A 15649-nucleotide genomic window follows, 5' to 3' on the forward strand; every position below is an offset into this window, starting at 1 on the left:
CAGTATTCCTCTGTTGGTAACAGATAGATAAAGCAGGCAGAGTATCAGTAAGGGCATAGTTGAACCCAATAGTACTTCATTCAACAACAGCAGATTCATGCATTCTCAAGACGTCATGGAACATTCACCAAGATAAACCCCATTCTGAGCCATAAAACACACCTAAACAAATTTAAAAGAATAGAAAGTATACAAAGGCTGCAGTCAGATTTCAACTGAATGAAAGTAGAAATCAGTAACAGAAAAATAGGTGGAAAATCCCCAGATACTTGGAGATTTAAAAAAATACTTTCACTGGGGATGGTGGCTTATGCCTGTGTAATCCCAGCAATTTGGGAGGCTAAGGCAGATGTATTGTTTGAGGCCAGGAGTTCAAGACCAGCCTGGCCAACACGGTGAAACTCTGTCTCTGCTAAAAATACAAAAAATTAGCTGGGTGTTGTGGCACATGCCTGTAGTCCCAGCTACCCCAGAGGTTGAGGCAGGAGAATCACTTGAACCTGGGAGGCAGAGGCTGCAGTGAGCCAAGATGGAGCTCCTGCACATTACCAGTGTTTAACTATTTCTGACCTACGAAGTCAACACTTCCTGATAGTTTAACCTAAGATCTCTTTATGGGACTGTTATGGGCATTAAATGAGATGATGTAGGCACTGTGCTTGGAACCAACCAGGGTGCTCCATATATGATAGTTGTTATTATGCACCATGTTGGGGACAGTACCCAATGTTGACAAATCAAAGGACACGAGTCATATGTCAAGAAACTTGATCCTCCTCTGTAATCAGTCACTTAATTTACTTGTCAGTTCCTACCAGCTCCTTTCTTTTATGCCCCTGCCCCTACCATAATTGTTATAGTGGAAACCCTATCTCAGACTCTCTGTAGATTTTAGCAGATGCTGGGAACATAATAGGTATTCAGTGAATGCTTGCTGAACGAATGATTTCAAGAGCTTTGTGAGTTATCCAGGGTTTAGGGAGATTTGCTTCTTCTGTGAATTATTTAAAAAAACAGAAATAAAGACTAAAGTCTTTACTATATCCATAAAACTTGAGTAAAAGACTCTCTTTAGGCTTTAATTCCTTTCATCAAAATGAATATAATCATCCTACCTGGCTACATCATGGAGTATTTGAAGAGCAAGATAATTGTTAAGAAACTACACATCCATCACAATGGCTAAAATCAAAAGAACTGGCAATACCAAGTGCTGACAAGGAAGCAGAGCAACCAGAACTTTCATACCTTGCTTGTGGGAAGGCAAAGTTGTACAACCACTTTGGAAAATATTTTTTGCAGTTTCTTGTAAAGTTAAGCATATACTTAACCACAATACCCAGTGGAATTGCTTTCACCCTACAGAAACGAAAGATTGTGTTCACATAAAACCTGAATATATATATATAGTGACTTTATTCATAATCATCCAAAACTGAACACCCAAATATCCTTCACGGGTGACTGAATAAACTGACAATGATACATCTATACAATGGAGTACTACAGAATGATAAAAAGGCAGGAAATATTGATAATGCAGTGACCTGGATGAATCTTAAATGCACTATGCTAAGTGAAAGAAACCATATCCAGAGTCTATATCCTGTGTACTTCTATTTAGGTGACATTCTGGAAAAGGCAACTTGAGAAGGACATAAAATAGACCAGTGATTCCAGGAGTGAGGGGAGTGGCTGAATGTAAAGAGATAGGAGGAAAGTTTTTGGTGTGGTCTTGACTCTGCAAGTGGTTATTCCACTGTGTGTGCTTGTCAAAACTCATGGAACCATAGATTTAAAAAACAGAGAATGTTAATGTATGTAAATTATACCTAAGTAAACAGAACTTTAAAGAGCAACTTGCTGAGAAAATGGTTCACAAAGCAAAGTTATCACAGGTGCAACATTATTCCCATAACAGGGACACAACAAAGATGATTCTTCAATGAGGGGCTTGGAAGTTTGAGCGGAGCCAGGATGAGATAATTATTATTAATTGTTTAACTTCTAATTTGTTTAATTAAACATTGATTGTGCCTCCCAAATGCTGGAGGGCTGAGTGAAGAACAAGGTCCAGCTCCTATTCACAAGGGGCTCACAATCTAGGGCGAGGGGATAGGAAAAAGACAATAATAGTATGACATGACCATTATCATTGATAATAATTAGAGAACAAGTATAAAATTAGACTCTTCACACATTATACAACAAAAAGCACAAGCTAGGCATTATAAATAATACCCCACCTCTCAGTACTTATTAGCAGTAGAAGGAGGGTAATACTGACTAGCGTTTGTTGACTGCCTGCTATGTGATGGGTGCTATTCTAAATACCCATTTAAGCCTCACAAAAACTGTCATTATCATTGTCCTTTATAGATGAGACAACAGCATTACAGAAAAATTTAGTGGCCCAAGTTCACACAGCTAAGAAGGGACAGAAAAGGGATTTAACCGCTGGCAGGATGGCCACTTCCTAACCATAATATTAATAGTATACTCTAGCTAGAGATGACCAGTGACCTGTGTCACTTCAACTCCCACATTCTGGAAGTGGTTGCTGTAACTTCGGCTCAGTTTTCCCATCATCAGAGGAGAAGTTCAGCCATATATACAGAGGTCAAGTTTGCAAAACTCTGTTTAAGATACCAGGAAAAACTCTTTTTCCTTTTGTGTTCCTTTCTGTATTTAACATTTACCCACCCTCCCATGACTAAAGTAGACTAAAGTAATATAGTTATGTGCCATATAATGACATTTCAGTCAACGAGGGACCAGATGCCTGATCCCATAAGACTGAAACATTCCTGTCCCCTAGTGGCATCATAGCCTGTTGTAGCACACTGCATTATACTTTCTATGTTTAGATGCACAAGTACTTACAATTGTGTTACAGTTGCCTACAGTATTCAGTACAGTAGGATGCTGTACAGGTTTGTCACCCAGGAGCAATAGGTTACACCACATAGCCTGGTTGTATAATAGGCTATGTCATCTAGGTTTGTGTAAGTGCATTCTATGATGTTCCCATGACAAAATCGCCTAATGATGTGTCTCAGAATGTATCCCCGACTGTACTTCATTATTGTAGAAAATGAAAGAGAGAGAAAGAACAAACAGGAAAACAAAACCAAACAAAAAAAAAATGTCATCCATAGTTTTACCATGCAGAGGTAACTACTGTTAACATTTTGACACACTTCCTTCTAGTCTTTTTAGAAATGTCTTTTATTTACATAGCTGCGATCATACTTAAATGTAATTTTGGACCCTGCTTTTTTTCACCTACTATCAGAGCAGAAACTCCCATCATTTTAAGTGGCTGCATAATAATCCATCTTATGGATATTCTATAATTTATGAACTGTTCTTTCACAGTTGAATATTTAGGTTGTTTCCACTATTTTCACTATTATAAATAACACCATTATGAGCATTCTAGTCCATAAATCTGTGCGTGCATTGCAGATTACTTTTTTAGGATAGTTTCCCAGAAATGTAATTACTAAGTTAAATGTCATGAATATTTCAAAGATTACATATTCTTTATAAATAACATATATGTTCTTTACAAATACATGGGAAGGCTTCTACAAGGTCAAAGTTGTATATATACCCGTTCCTGTGGATAAGTGGGGAGGAGGAGTAGGATGAGACTACACTGGGAACTCTGTGATTCCTTGGTTGTGCATGAACCACTGGACTTCTTGTCTTGTGAGCTACCTCCCAATTTTCAGGGTTACATACTGATTAAATATTGATCAGCTGAGTGCCAGCAAAGGGAAGGAACTTCGAGTACGGAGTCTGTATGTCTTTGCAAGGAGACCTGTCTACAGTCAGTTAGGCATGGCACTTCAGCATTTTCTGTTTGGATAAACGGAGGCAAGATGGGGCAGTTCCGGGTTCTTCACCGTCAACTTTCCCGCGCCCGGGAAAGACACTGGTCGACTGCGCAGGCGCAACCCGACCTCCGACGGCGAAAAACCGGCACGCGCCTAGCCACGCCTACCTCCCCGCCCCCGACCCGCCTATGTCCCGCCCACTGCCCGCCCACTCCCGGGCCCAGGACATAAAAGCCGCTCCCGCTGGGCGCGTGGTGCGAAGTTCCTTGGCCCGTCCTCGTACGCGGGACCTAGGAACCTCGTCCGAGAACGCCGGTGCGAACTTCCTTGTTCCCTGCTCTTGTGCGGATCTAGGAACCTCGCCCGAGAACGCCGGAGCGACTTCGTCGGCCTCCACCGCCAGAGACCGGTGAACCTCGCTCCCTCCTTCACATTGGCTTGTAAATAAAGTTTTCTTTGCCTTGCCTACTTGCCTTTTCTCTGGCATTTGCTCTGGGGGTCGCATTAAAGCAAATCATTTTCCACTTGTCTCGGAACTTTCACTCCCATCATCGCAATTGCTCGTCACAGCTCCTGGGTGACATGCACTGGGGGCAGCCATTCCTGTTCCCAAGTTATTCAGCAGAAACTCAGTCCCAGAAAGGAGAAGTAACTCACCCAAGGTCACAGGGCTGGTTGGAGAGAAAACTGGGACTAGAATTGTAGTCTCATGGCTCTAGGGCTATAGCCATAATTATAGACTACATTTGTCTCTCCCAGCCCCCAAATTCATAAGTTGGAATCCTAACCCCCAATTTGACTGGATTTGGAGATAGGGCTTCTAAGGAGGTGATGAAGGTTAAATGAGGTCATGAGGGTGGGGCCCTACTCTGATAGGACTGATGTCCTTATAATAAGAGGAAGAGAGTCTGGGCGTGGTGGCTTGCACCTGTAATCCCAGCACTTTGGGAGGCTGAGGCGGGTGGATGACTTGAGGTCAGGAGTTCGAGACCAGCCTGGCCAACATGGTGAAATCCCATCTCTACTAAAAGTATAGAAAATTAGCTGGGCGTGGTGGTACACACCTGTAATCCCAGCTACTTGGGAGGCTGAGACAGGAGAACTGTTTAACCCGGGAGGTGGAGGTTGCAGTGAGCTGAGATTGTGCCACTGTACTCTAGCCTGGGTGACAGAGCAAGACCTCATCTCAAAAATAAAATGAAATAAAATGAAATAAAATAAAATAAAATAATAAGAGGAAGAGACCCATCCCCTCCACTCTCTCTCTGTCTCACTGCATGTGCAGAGAAGAGGCCATGTGAGGGCACAGTGAGGAGGTGACCATTCTACAGGCCAGGAACAGAGGCCTTGCCAGAAAGCAAGCCTGATGGGAGCTTGAGCTTGGACTTCTAGCCCCTAGAACTGTGAGAAAATAAATCTCTGGCCGGGTGTGGTCACTCTTGCCCGTAATCCCAGCACTTTGGGAGGCTGAGGAGGGAGGATTGCTTGAGCCCAGGAGTTTGAGACCAGCCTCGTCTACATGGCAAAATCCCATCTCAACAAAAATATACAAAAATTAGCCAGGTGTGGTGGTGTGCACCTATAGTCCTAGCTACTCGGGAAGCGGAAGGATCGCTTGAGCCTGGGAGGTAGAGGTTGTAATGAGCTAGGATTGCACCACTGCACTCCAGCCTGGGCAACAGAGAAAGACTCTGTCTCAAAAAAACAAAAACAAACAAACAAAAAAACAAACAAAAAAGGTCTGTTGTTTAAGACACCACTCTGTGGTATTTTGTTTTGGCAGCCTTAGCAGACTAATACAGGTTGATACTGAGAAGTCAGCTATGCTATAACAAAATACCTAAAAATGCCAAAGTGAGTTTGGAACCGGGTAATGGGTAGAGGCTGGATGAGCTTCGAGGTGCATGCTAGAAAAAGCCAAGATTGCTTTGAAGGACTGTTGATAGAAGTGTAGATGTAGCACAAGTATGTTTATTGCGGCACTATTTACAATAGCAAAGACTTGGAATCAACCCAAATGTCCATCAGTGACAGACTGGATTAAGAAAATGTGGCACATTTACACCATGGAATACTATGCAGCCATAAAAAAGGATGAGTTTGTGTCCTTTGTAGGGATATGGATGTAGCTGGAAACCATCATTCTCAGCAAACTATCGCAAGAACAGAAAACCAAATACTGCATGCTCTCACTCATAGGTGGGAATTGAAAACAATGAGATCACTTGGACACAAGAAGGGGAACATCACACACCGGGGCCTATTGTGGAGAGGGGGTAGGGAGGAGGGATAGCGTTAGGAGATATACCTAATGTAAATGACGAGTTAATGGGTGCAGCACACCAACATGGCACATGTATACATATGTAACAAACCTGCACGTTGTGCACATGCACCCTAGAACTTAAAGTGTAATAAAAAATAAAAAAATAATAAAAAAAAGAAGTGTAGATGTTAAAGGTGATTCTGACCAGGCCTCAGGGAGATAGGAGGAGACCTGTAGAGAAAGCTTCTGTCATCTTGGAGAATGCATATATCGTCAGGAACAGAATATTAGTAGAAACATGAATATTAAGAGCTATTCTGGTGAAGTCTATGATGGAAATGAGGAACATGTTATTGGAAACTGGAGGAAAGGTGATTCTTGTGTAGGGGCTAAGAAAACTTCTCCTTTGCCCTCTGAAGTTTCAGCAAAAAATCAACTCACAAAAGGCAGATTAACTGGAGAGAATGCATACACATTTATTAGCATGCATGGGAGAGAATCACAGAGTGATTGTCCAATATCCCATTGGGGTACAGATGTTTATACACCCTACTTCTCAGGGGAAAGGGAGATAGGGAAGTGTGCATGATTTTAGGGGGACAGTACATGATTTTTAGGGGAATTCAGTGGGCTTGAAGAACATACAATGGCCTAGGACAGAGTCTTTTGGCCCACAGACCTGACAATGGTTTATGACAAAAGTCTGTTCAAGTGTGTTGACAGACTTCAGTCTTCCTGCGATATGAATGCAGCTAATAAACACAGGGAAGGCACCCGAGACAGTTGTTGTCTTCTTTGGCAGGTCTAGACTTTAGGCAGATAAGGGAACTTCAGAGAACAACTTCATCCTGTGCTTTGGGAGAGACAAAGGATTGAGAGACAGGAGAGTGTGGGGAAAGGTCAAAGAGACGTTAAGACTTCTTTAGTTTAATGTGTCAAAGTGCCATATCTTGGGATATTGGTTTCTGAACCCCAGTACTACTTATAACATGGCAAAGGATTCAGCTGAATTGCTGTGATATTATGATATATATGTATATTGGTTTTCGTCCATGTTTCCTGGCTCATAACTCCCATAGCCCTTGTTATAGTCTTTTGTTGTGATATTGGGGCACTTTAGGTCTCAGAAACAGGTGTCAGGAAACAGAATCTGACCTTCTTCTGCCCTTCCTTCACCTGCCTACAGCAGGACTATAATCTAATTGTGGGTCATAGACTCTCACTGCAGAGAGGAGCCTGCCCTATACTCTTTATTTTTTATTTTTAAAATATAGAATGCGTCATGAATTTTCATGTTATCCTTGCACAGGAGCCAGGCTAATATCTGTATCTTTCCAATTTAATAGATGTAGTACTGAAGCAAGCTGCCCCATACTCTTGAGGAAGGAATGTTGCACAGAGAGGTCAAGAAGAATCTGAAGACACAGGCCTTGCTGGGTTTATGTAAACAAGTGCTTCCCTGAGTTCTGTGAGCTGCTCTAGTAAATTAATGAAACCCAAAGAGGTATCCTGGTAACCCCAACTGGAAGCCAGTCGGTCAGAAGTTCTGGAAGCCCAGACTTGTGACTGGTGTCTGAAGGGGGCCCAATCTTGGAAACTGAGCCCTCAACCTGTGGGATGTGATGCGATCTGTAGGTGGGCAGTGTCTGAATTGATTGCTGTTTGGTGCGTGGGGAAAGCCCCCACATCTTTGATCACAGAAGTCTTCCCTATTGATTGTTGTTGTGTTGAGTGAGAGAAAAGGAAAAAGCACTTTGAGTTTGTGTTTTCTCCACCATCAATTGTGTTCCAGTGTTTTGTGGAAAGTAGAAATTGCAAGTGATGAACTTAAATATTTAGCTGCAGAGATTTCCAAAATGTTGAAGATGAGGCCTGGCTTCTCCTTGGTACTTATGTAAAATGTGAGTGGACAGAGATAAATGGAAGGAATTGCTAAGCAAAAAGGAAACAGAACTTGAAGATTTGGAAAATTACCGGCCTATTCATATTGCAAAAAATGAAAAAGGATTTTCTGGAGAGAACACTAAGGGTGTGGATGGACAATAACCCATGGAGCTAATCAGTCATCTCATTAGAAGCTAGAAATAGAGATGGGTTTTACCAGCAAAGACATTGCCAGTTTAGACCAAAAGGAATAAAGACAGGATGAAACAAAGGAAGGCTTTTAGAATTTTGTTCTATAGTACAGGATAATACAGCTTGCTTCATTCTTTAAGAAAAATGATTCACAGATCATCACGGTTGCCACTTCCACCACAGCGGGCTATTGGGGAGGCAGGGAGTGAAAACGTGGAGTCTCCTTCTCTTAAGCAGGCCAGGCTGCCCCTGCCCAGTGCCTTGGGGTACGGGACTGTGGCAAAGAGCTATGGTGCTGGCCACTGCCTAGTGCTATGGGGGTGACACTGCTGACCCAGTGGGACTACAGGGCAGAACATCCAGCCAAAGAGGATTGTTGAAGAACTTTAAGATCTGATGGAATTTGCCTTGCTAGATTTTGCATTTCTGGGGACCTGTCACCTTGTTCTTTTCAGTATCTCTCTTTTGGAATCAGCACGTCTATTCTATGCCTGTCCCACCACACTGTATTTGGAAGCTGAGAGGAATTTTGCCTCAGGATGAATCAAACTTCAAGTCTCACCCATATCTAATACAGATGAAATTTAGATACTTCAGACTTAGAATTAATGCTGGAATGAGTGAAGATGTTTGGGCTGCTGGGATGGGGTGAATGTATTCTGCATGTGAGAAGTGTAAAAGGAAAATAAATCTTAGGACCCCCAAATCACTAAGCCAAGGGAAAAGTTAACCTGGGAACAATGTCAGGCAAACCTGCCTCCCATTTTATTCTTTTCTTTCTTTCTTTTTTTTTTTTTGAAATGGAGTCTCACTCTGTTGCCCAGGCTGGAGTACAGTGGCATGATCTTGGCTCACTGCAACCTCCACTTCCCCGAGGTTCAAGCAATCTCCTGCCTCAGCCTCCTGAGTAGCTGGGATTACAGGTGTGCCACCACGCCCCGCTAATTTTTTTGTATTTTTAGTAGAGACAGGGTTTTGCCACATTGGTCAGACTGGTCTCTAATTTCTGACCTCAGGTGATCTGCCCGCCTTGGCCTCCCAAAGTGCTGGGATTACAGGCATAAGCCACAGCACCAGGACACCATTTTATTCTTAAATAAGATAGCTACAAAGATAAACAGCTCCATACCTTCCTCACAATTTTCACACAAGGAAATTCCTTGTGGACAAAGGACAGACAGAACTTAAAGTCATCCCTCTGAGGCTCACCGGAAACAAATGCATATCTGATTGCTTCTTCTGCCCGATTGTTTATGTAAAAATGCAGATTCACTGAGCTAGACTAAATTGTGTATTCAGTGGAAGGTTGATCAAGGACTCAAAATCCTCTTCTGTTTCTTATCTACTTATAACCTGGAAGCACCACCCCTTCTGTAGCTTGGAGTTTTCTCACCTTACTGAACCAGAAGCAATGTACATCCTACACATATCGATTGATGTCTCATGTCTCCCCAAAATATATAAAAGGAAGCTGTACCCCGATCACCCTGGGCACATGTTGGGAGCTTCTGAGGCTGTGTCACGAGCATGTTCTTAACCCTGGCAAAATTAACCTTCTAAATTGACTGAGACCTATCTCACATATTTTGGGTTCACAGAAAGATACGAATTTTACGGCAGCTGGAGGAGACTAACGGAGTCCCAAACGACATTAATGGCCAGAACCACATCTTTTATTTCCCTCATGGGTGCCCATGAGTAGAGTTTGATAGACCTGCCTACCCATCATCTTCAGGAGTGCCTCGCCCTCTCCGACACACACCTGGGTTTGACTAAAGAGGCTCAGAAAAAGGACGAGGTTTGAGACTGGGTTTCTAGAACGAGGCTTTGCTAAAACTTGCTAAGGGATCTTAGGCAAGTCATTTCTCTCTCATTATCAGTTTCCCTACCTGGAAAATAAGGTGTGTTGCATCAGGCTCTGGAGTTAGACGGATGTGGGTTTGAATCCAGACGCTGGCATTAGCTGCGTAACCTTGGACAAGTGGTTTAGCCTCTCAGGTTTGATTTCCTCATTTCTGAAACAGGGATAGTACTAGTACCCACCCCATGGGATTATTGGGCTAATGAAAAGAGATAATGTATGCAGAGTCCCTGGATAATAAAAGTTATTTTCTTCGATTAAATAAGTGAATATGTGCCAAGTGCTGAAGACAGTGTTTGACACTTAGCGTTTTATCAGTCTTAGCTATCATGATTTTCTTATTCTACTACATAGAAAGTCCTCAATAAGTAACAGTAATTATTATTATTTTTGGTTTCTTCTCCCTGCGTTTCCCTCCAAAACCCTAACTATCCCCAATTCTGGTTTTCTCCCCCAGTGCAGCCCAAGGGTTTTCACGTCCCAGTGCGATTGTCTGGGCTGTTTCCTCCGCCTGATGTTCCATTTCTCCTCCCGATCTCAGATGTCTTCTCCTCTGGGATTCCTCTGGTCTTCACCACTCCCTCCTCCCAGGCAGAAGGAATGGCTCCTGGATTTGCGTCCTGCTAAAAAAAAAAAAAAAAAAAAGTCCATAGAGTGCTTAGTTCTTTGTGCCTGGTGGTTGGGTTAACTCTTTCTGAGCCTGCCTACGAGAGTGGCGGCTTCTGGGGCACGGCGCTGGGTGAGTCTCCTCTGAGTGTCACCCAAGGCGTCTGGCACAGTGCGGGGCAGTAAACGGACTGCTGTGCGGAGAGGGGTCCAGTTTAACTCCTAGAAGCCCGAGTCCCCGACCCTCTACGGGCCGAGTCCACCACGAACCCCTCCTCCTTGGGGGCTCGGATTCTCCCTCCCCCGCGGTCTCCCTCACCTGAGCCAGCCCTGCTCCCCCGAGTCTCGCCAGCTCCTCCCCGGCCGCTCCCTCCAGCCCCCTCCGGGCGGGAGCCTCCCCTCCTCCATCCCCTGGCGGAGCCCCGCGGGGCTGGGGGCGGAGCGTCTCGGCTGAGGGCTGGGAGCCGGGTGGGGAGGCGCGGGGCGAGCCGGGGGGTTCCAGACGCGCCTCCACCGCCGCCGGGCCGGAGGCAGGCATGGCTGAGGGCGTGTGAGCGCCGAGCGCTAAGGGCCGCCGCCACCATGCCAGGGGGCGCAGGCGCCGCCCGGCTCTGCTTGCTGGCGCTCGCCCTGCAGCTCCTCCGGCCGCTGGCGGCGCGGGAGCCTGGATGGACAAGTAAGTGGCCAGGCGCGGGGGGATGGAGGCTGGGTGGCCCGGAGATCTGGGTGGCCCGGAGACCTGGGAGTCGCCCTGAGGGTCTGGAGCGCTGGGACCGCGACCCCTGCGCCTCCCGCAACTCTGCGGGGCCTGCGCCCCCGCCGCCTCCAGCCTGGGAGCCTGGGCTTTGTTCCCACGTTGTGCGCCCTGGGAGGTGGCGGAGGTCCGGGAAACCTGGCACAGCCAGAAAACAGCGGGTCCGTTCAGGGGCTTGCCTTCCCCTCTCGCCTTCTCCTTCCTCTGTTTTTCTGCTTTTGGCTTCTCTTTCCGCCGCTCTCGCGGCTTATCCTCCTCCGTTTTCTCACGGTCCCTCGTGTCCGCTCCGCCTCTCTCTCTGTCTTTCTCTCTACCGCCCGCTGCACTCGCCAGCGCCGAGCATCCCGAGCGCCCTGCCCGTGTGGCCTGGGAGCGGCTTCCTGGGACCAGGCTCGGTGCCTGCCACACTGGTGGGGTAGGACATAAAATGCCCTCCGGAGACTGTGGTAGCTTTGGCTGGGGGATGGCTCTCTGGGTATCTCCAGCCGTACACTTCGGATCCCTGAGCAGGCAGGAGCCCTACCGAAGGCCAAGTCAAACGCACCCATTTCACAGATGGGGAAACCGAGGCCCACAAAAGGGAAAGGACTTGCCCATGGCCACGCTACGGGTTGAGGTCCGCGGTGGCACTGTAAACCAGGGCTCTCTTTCCACGCCAACCCGACGGCCGCCTTCTTTGGTCCTCAGTTTCCCCTTCTGTGAAGCGAAGAGGTCGGACTGGATGTTTCCAGCTTAGATGCCGGGTGATGTCCGTGTTTCTCATGACTAGTTTCCCAGACACCAACCCCCTCCCCGGCCCCATCCCTCGGGGGCTCTACGCAGATTTCGCGGAAGGAATGGTCCCGGGGGGCTGTGCCCGGGTTCTGTCATTATGACCGGAGAAGGCTTAGCCCTGGCTCCACCGCTGCAGACGGGCTGGGCTGACTCCAGACTGCTGCCTGGGGGACCAAGAGTCAGCGTTTTCAAATAAAGCGAGCACCGGCGGGGCGGGGATGGCCTGGCTGGACCCGCGAGATGCCTCAAACCCAGAGGCTGAGAGCTCTTCCGACAGTTCGGAACTTCCAGGGGCCGAGGTCGGGGGTCCTCCCAAAAGACTCAAAGGAACCGCCCTTTGAGCTATTGTAACGAAGGGGAAACTGAGGCACACGAGGTTCGAGGGTAGCACCAGGCCTGTGTCAGAGCTTAGTGCAGGAGAAAAGCATGAAGAAAGACAAGCGAAGCAAGTTACTGCTCGTAGCACAGGCGCGTTCTCTGAGTTTTGAGTCCTTGGAGACCACTTGCTGTAGAATATCTGGGAAATAACGAAAAGTGTAAAAGAAATAAAATGATCTGCAACCCCCAAATCCACAGTTGCTATTGATATTTTGTTTTTTTTCCCCTCCCCATTCTTTGTGTGTTTCTATGGATATATATTGATAAAATTGGAACCATACCATAAGTACAGTTTCGTGTCTTGCATTTTTCACTTCACACCATGAGCATTTTCCACATCATTAAATTCTCTGGAAAACATGATTTTAATGACTCTATACAAAGTTTTCAAAAGTTAAAAACACGACTCATACAAATGCGGCCAAGATTTATTCAACTCATTAATGAGGTAGCAAACAGGACAGTAAAATTGATTCAGGGAGCATTAGAAAGGGGTGATACAAGCATTGGAGAAAGAATGTTGAAATCCTGTGACCCAGGACAGATGCAGAAATGGTGGATGCCCCATGAAGCAAAATCATAATTCTTGGTTTCCTTTCTTTTTTAATTTCCCTCTTCCTTTCCTTTCCTTTCCTTTCCTTTCCTTTCCTTTCCTTTCCTTTCCTTTCCTTTCCTTTCTTTCCTGTCCTGTCCTGTCCTGTCCTGTCCTGTCCTGTCCTGTCCTTTCCTTTTCTTTTTCCTTTCCTTTCCTTTCATCTGTTGCCCAGGCTGGCGTGCAGTGGCGGGATCTGGGCTCTCTGCAATCTCTGCCTCCTGGGTTCAAGCGATTCTCCTGCCTCAGCCTCAGCCTCCTGAGTAGCTGGGCTTACAGGCATGTGCCACCACACCCGGCTAGTTTTTGTATTTTTAGTAGAGATGGGGTTTCACCATGTTGGCCAGGCTAGTCTGGAATTCCTGACCTGAGGTGATCCACCCGCCTAGGCCTCCTAAAGTGCTAGGATTACAGGCGTGAGCCACTGTGCCTGGCCAGGTTATCTTTCTACTATGCTGAAATCACTTACATCTCTGTCAGACAGAAATCTATAGATATATATAGATTATATAACTTCACAGAGTATAGCCTTTAATCAATAGTAAATAAAAAATCAATGGTACATTCCCCTAGATAATGCAATGATCCATGGATGGGTCTGTTAAACAATGCTCCGATATGACATTGAGAAGACATCTTGCTTGCTCTTTGTCTTATTTCCAAGTTTTGGAGACCTTTTCTTAACATGTACTGTGTTCCTCTTTTGTAGATTGCTTTCACTATTTTTTTACAATTATAGATATCATTTAATTCAATTAAATGTTCCATTAAATATTATAGAATTCCTTTTTGTTTAAAATAATCTAGGCTTATCAGAGCCACCAGGGCAAGGGCGATGCTTGTCTTTTTTTTATTTTTATTTTTTCCTGAGATGGAGTCTGTCGCTCAGCCTGGAGTGCAATGGCGCAATCTTGGCCTCCCAGATTCGAGGGATTCTCATGCCTCAGCCTCCTGAGTAGCTGGGATTACAGGCATGCACCACCACACCCAGCTAATTTTCATATTTTTAGTAGAGACAGGGTTTCACCTTGTTGGCCAGGCTAGTCTCAAACTCCTGACCTCAGGTGATCCACCCACCTTGGACCTCCAAAGTGCTGAGATTACAGGTGTGAGCCACCCATTCCTGCCATTCCTGCTGTATGCTTATCTTGTTCCTCCATGAATATTAAGCACCTATTCATAGCATAGTACTTGGCACATAGTTAAGTACTCAGAAAATATTTGATAAATATATGAATGCATTGTTTCTAATAATTGCCTGTCTGATGAATTGGCATTGGTCCAATGAGATTATTTTTAAAATCCATATTGACTGCAAGTGTATTATATTGGTATTCTGAAGGGAATGTTAATAATTACTCACAATCACCACTCTAACAGAACAACTATGGCTGTCTTTTTATTACTCATATTCTGTATGATTGATGTAGTTAGTTTAGACAGAATAGATTTTGGAGTCCTCAGCCTCATTCCCAGGAGCACTATGGAGACCAGTCTGTTTAGGAGTTGGGAAATTACCATTTTATTAAGGTGGTCTGCAGCCAGTATTCGAGTTCTGCAGCGCCCTGAACAAATCTCTCCTGTAGTTTACATTCTCTTTCTTGCAAAACAGGACTCCTACTTCCTACTTCCCAGGGTTGCCCTGAGCATGAAGGAGAACTGGTTTGGGAGAGAGATTTGGGAAGTAGAAAGTGGAATACAAATGCAAACTTGCCATTAGGAAGCTCCAATTAATGTAACGATGCTCTGTTAAGTAGGAGGTTGGCACTGGATATTGACTCTCCACAATAAAGCTGTGAGATGGGCAGGTAGGATCATTGTCATCATTTTACAGGCAAGAAAACTAAAGCTCCACGGGAGCAATATTCATGGGCTTGACCTCCAGAATATGCCCAGAATCCCACCGCTTCATTCCTCTCCACTGATGTCATTCTAATCTGAGCCACCATCATCTCTCACCAGGGCTCCAGCATATCTCTAGCCTGGCCTTCCTGCTTCTGCTCTCACTCTGGCTGCTCTGCCTCACCCCACCCCCATTCTCCACCATGCAGGCAGAGTGATCTTTTTTAAACTTAACACAGATCGTATTGCTCTGTATTTAAAACACCCAGTGCCTTCGAAGTCTATTTATAAGAAAATCCAGACACTTCCCATGGTCTCTGCATTATCAGACCCAGGGCTGTTTTGCTGACCATATCTCATACCAACTTCCTCTTTCATTTACTAGCTACCCCCTACTTTATGGTTGTTCCTTCAACAGGCCAAGTTCACTTCTGCTCAGGCAGGGCCATTGCACTTGCTATTTCCTCTACCTGGGGCACTCTTCCCCCAGATTTTTGCGTGGCTGCCTTCTGGCCCCTCAGGACTCAAATGCCATCTAAGTTGATCATCCTGTTTCAAACAGGCACCCCCTGCTAGATGTCTCTTTATGCCATGACCCCAACTTATTTTCTTCAGGGTACTTAGCACCATCTGAGAACATTTGTTCATTGTCTGTCTC

At 45.4% G+C, this 15649-nt stretch overlaps 1 protein-coding gene and 1 non-coding gene across 3 annotated transcripts in view; one reads left to right on the plus strand and one right to left on the minus strand.

The window, feature by feature from the left end:
- Window positions 1–7372: 7372 nt before the first annotated feature.
- On the minus strand, window positions 7373–7475 carry LOC117066216. Its single transcript, XR_004430202.1, has one exon. It is a non-coding gene; the product is annotated as a U6 spliceosomal RNA (small nuclear RNA).
- Window positions 7476–11094: 3619 nt separating this feature from the next.
- ADAM19 (ADAM metallopeptidase domain 19) overlaps window positions 11095–15649 on the plus strand; it is a 98816-nt gene continuing 94261 nt past the window's right edge. Inside the window, exon 1 of one of the 2 annotated variants that reach the window (XM_033180478.1) lies at window positions 11095–11327. In XM_033180478.1, the coding sequence (XP_033036369.1) occupies window positions 11234–11327 (94 nt within the window). In that variant the 5' untranslated portion in view covers window positions 11095–11233. The remainder of the gene's footprint in view (window positions 11328–15649) is intronic. The other variant, XM_033180479.1, reaches the window with a different exon arrangement.

Source organism: Trachypithecus francoisi, unplaced genomic scaffold (assembly GCF_009764315.1).
Source record: "Trachypithecus francoisi isolate TF-2019V2 unplaced genomic scaffold, Tfra_2.0 Lachesis_group2, whole genome shotgun sequence".
NCBI lineage: Eukaryota > Metazoa > Chordata > Mammalia > Primates > Cercopithecidae > Trachypithecus > Trachypithecus francoisi.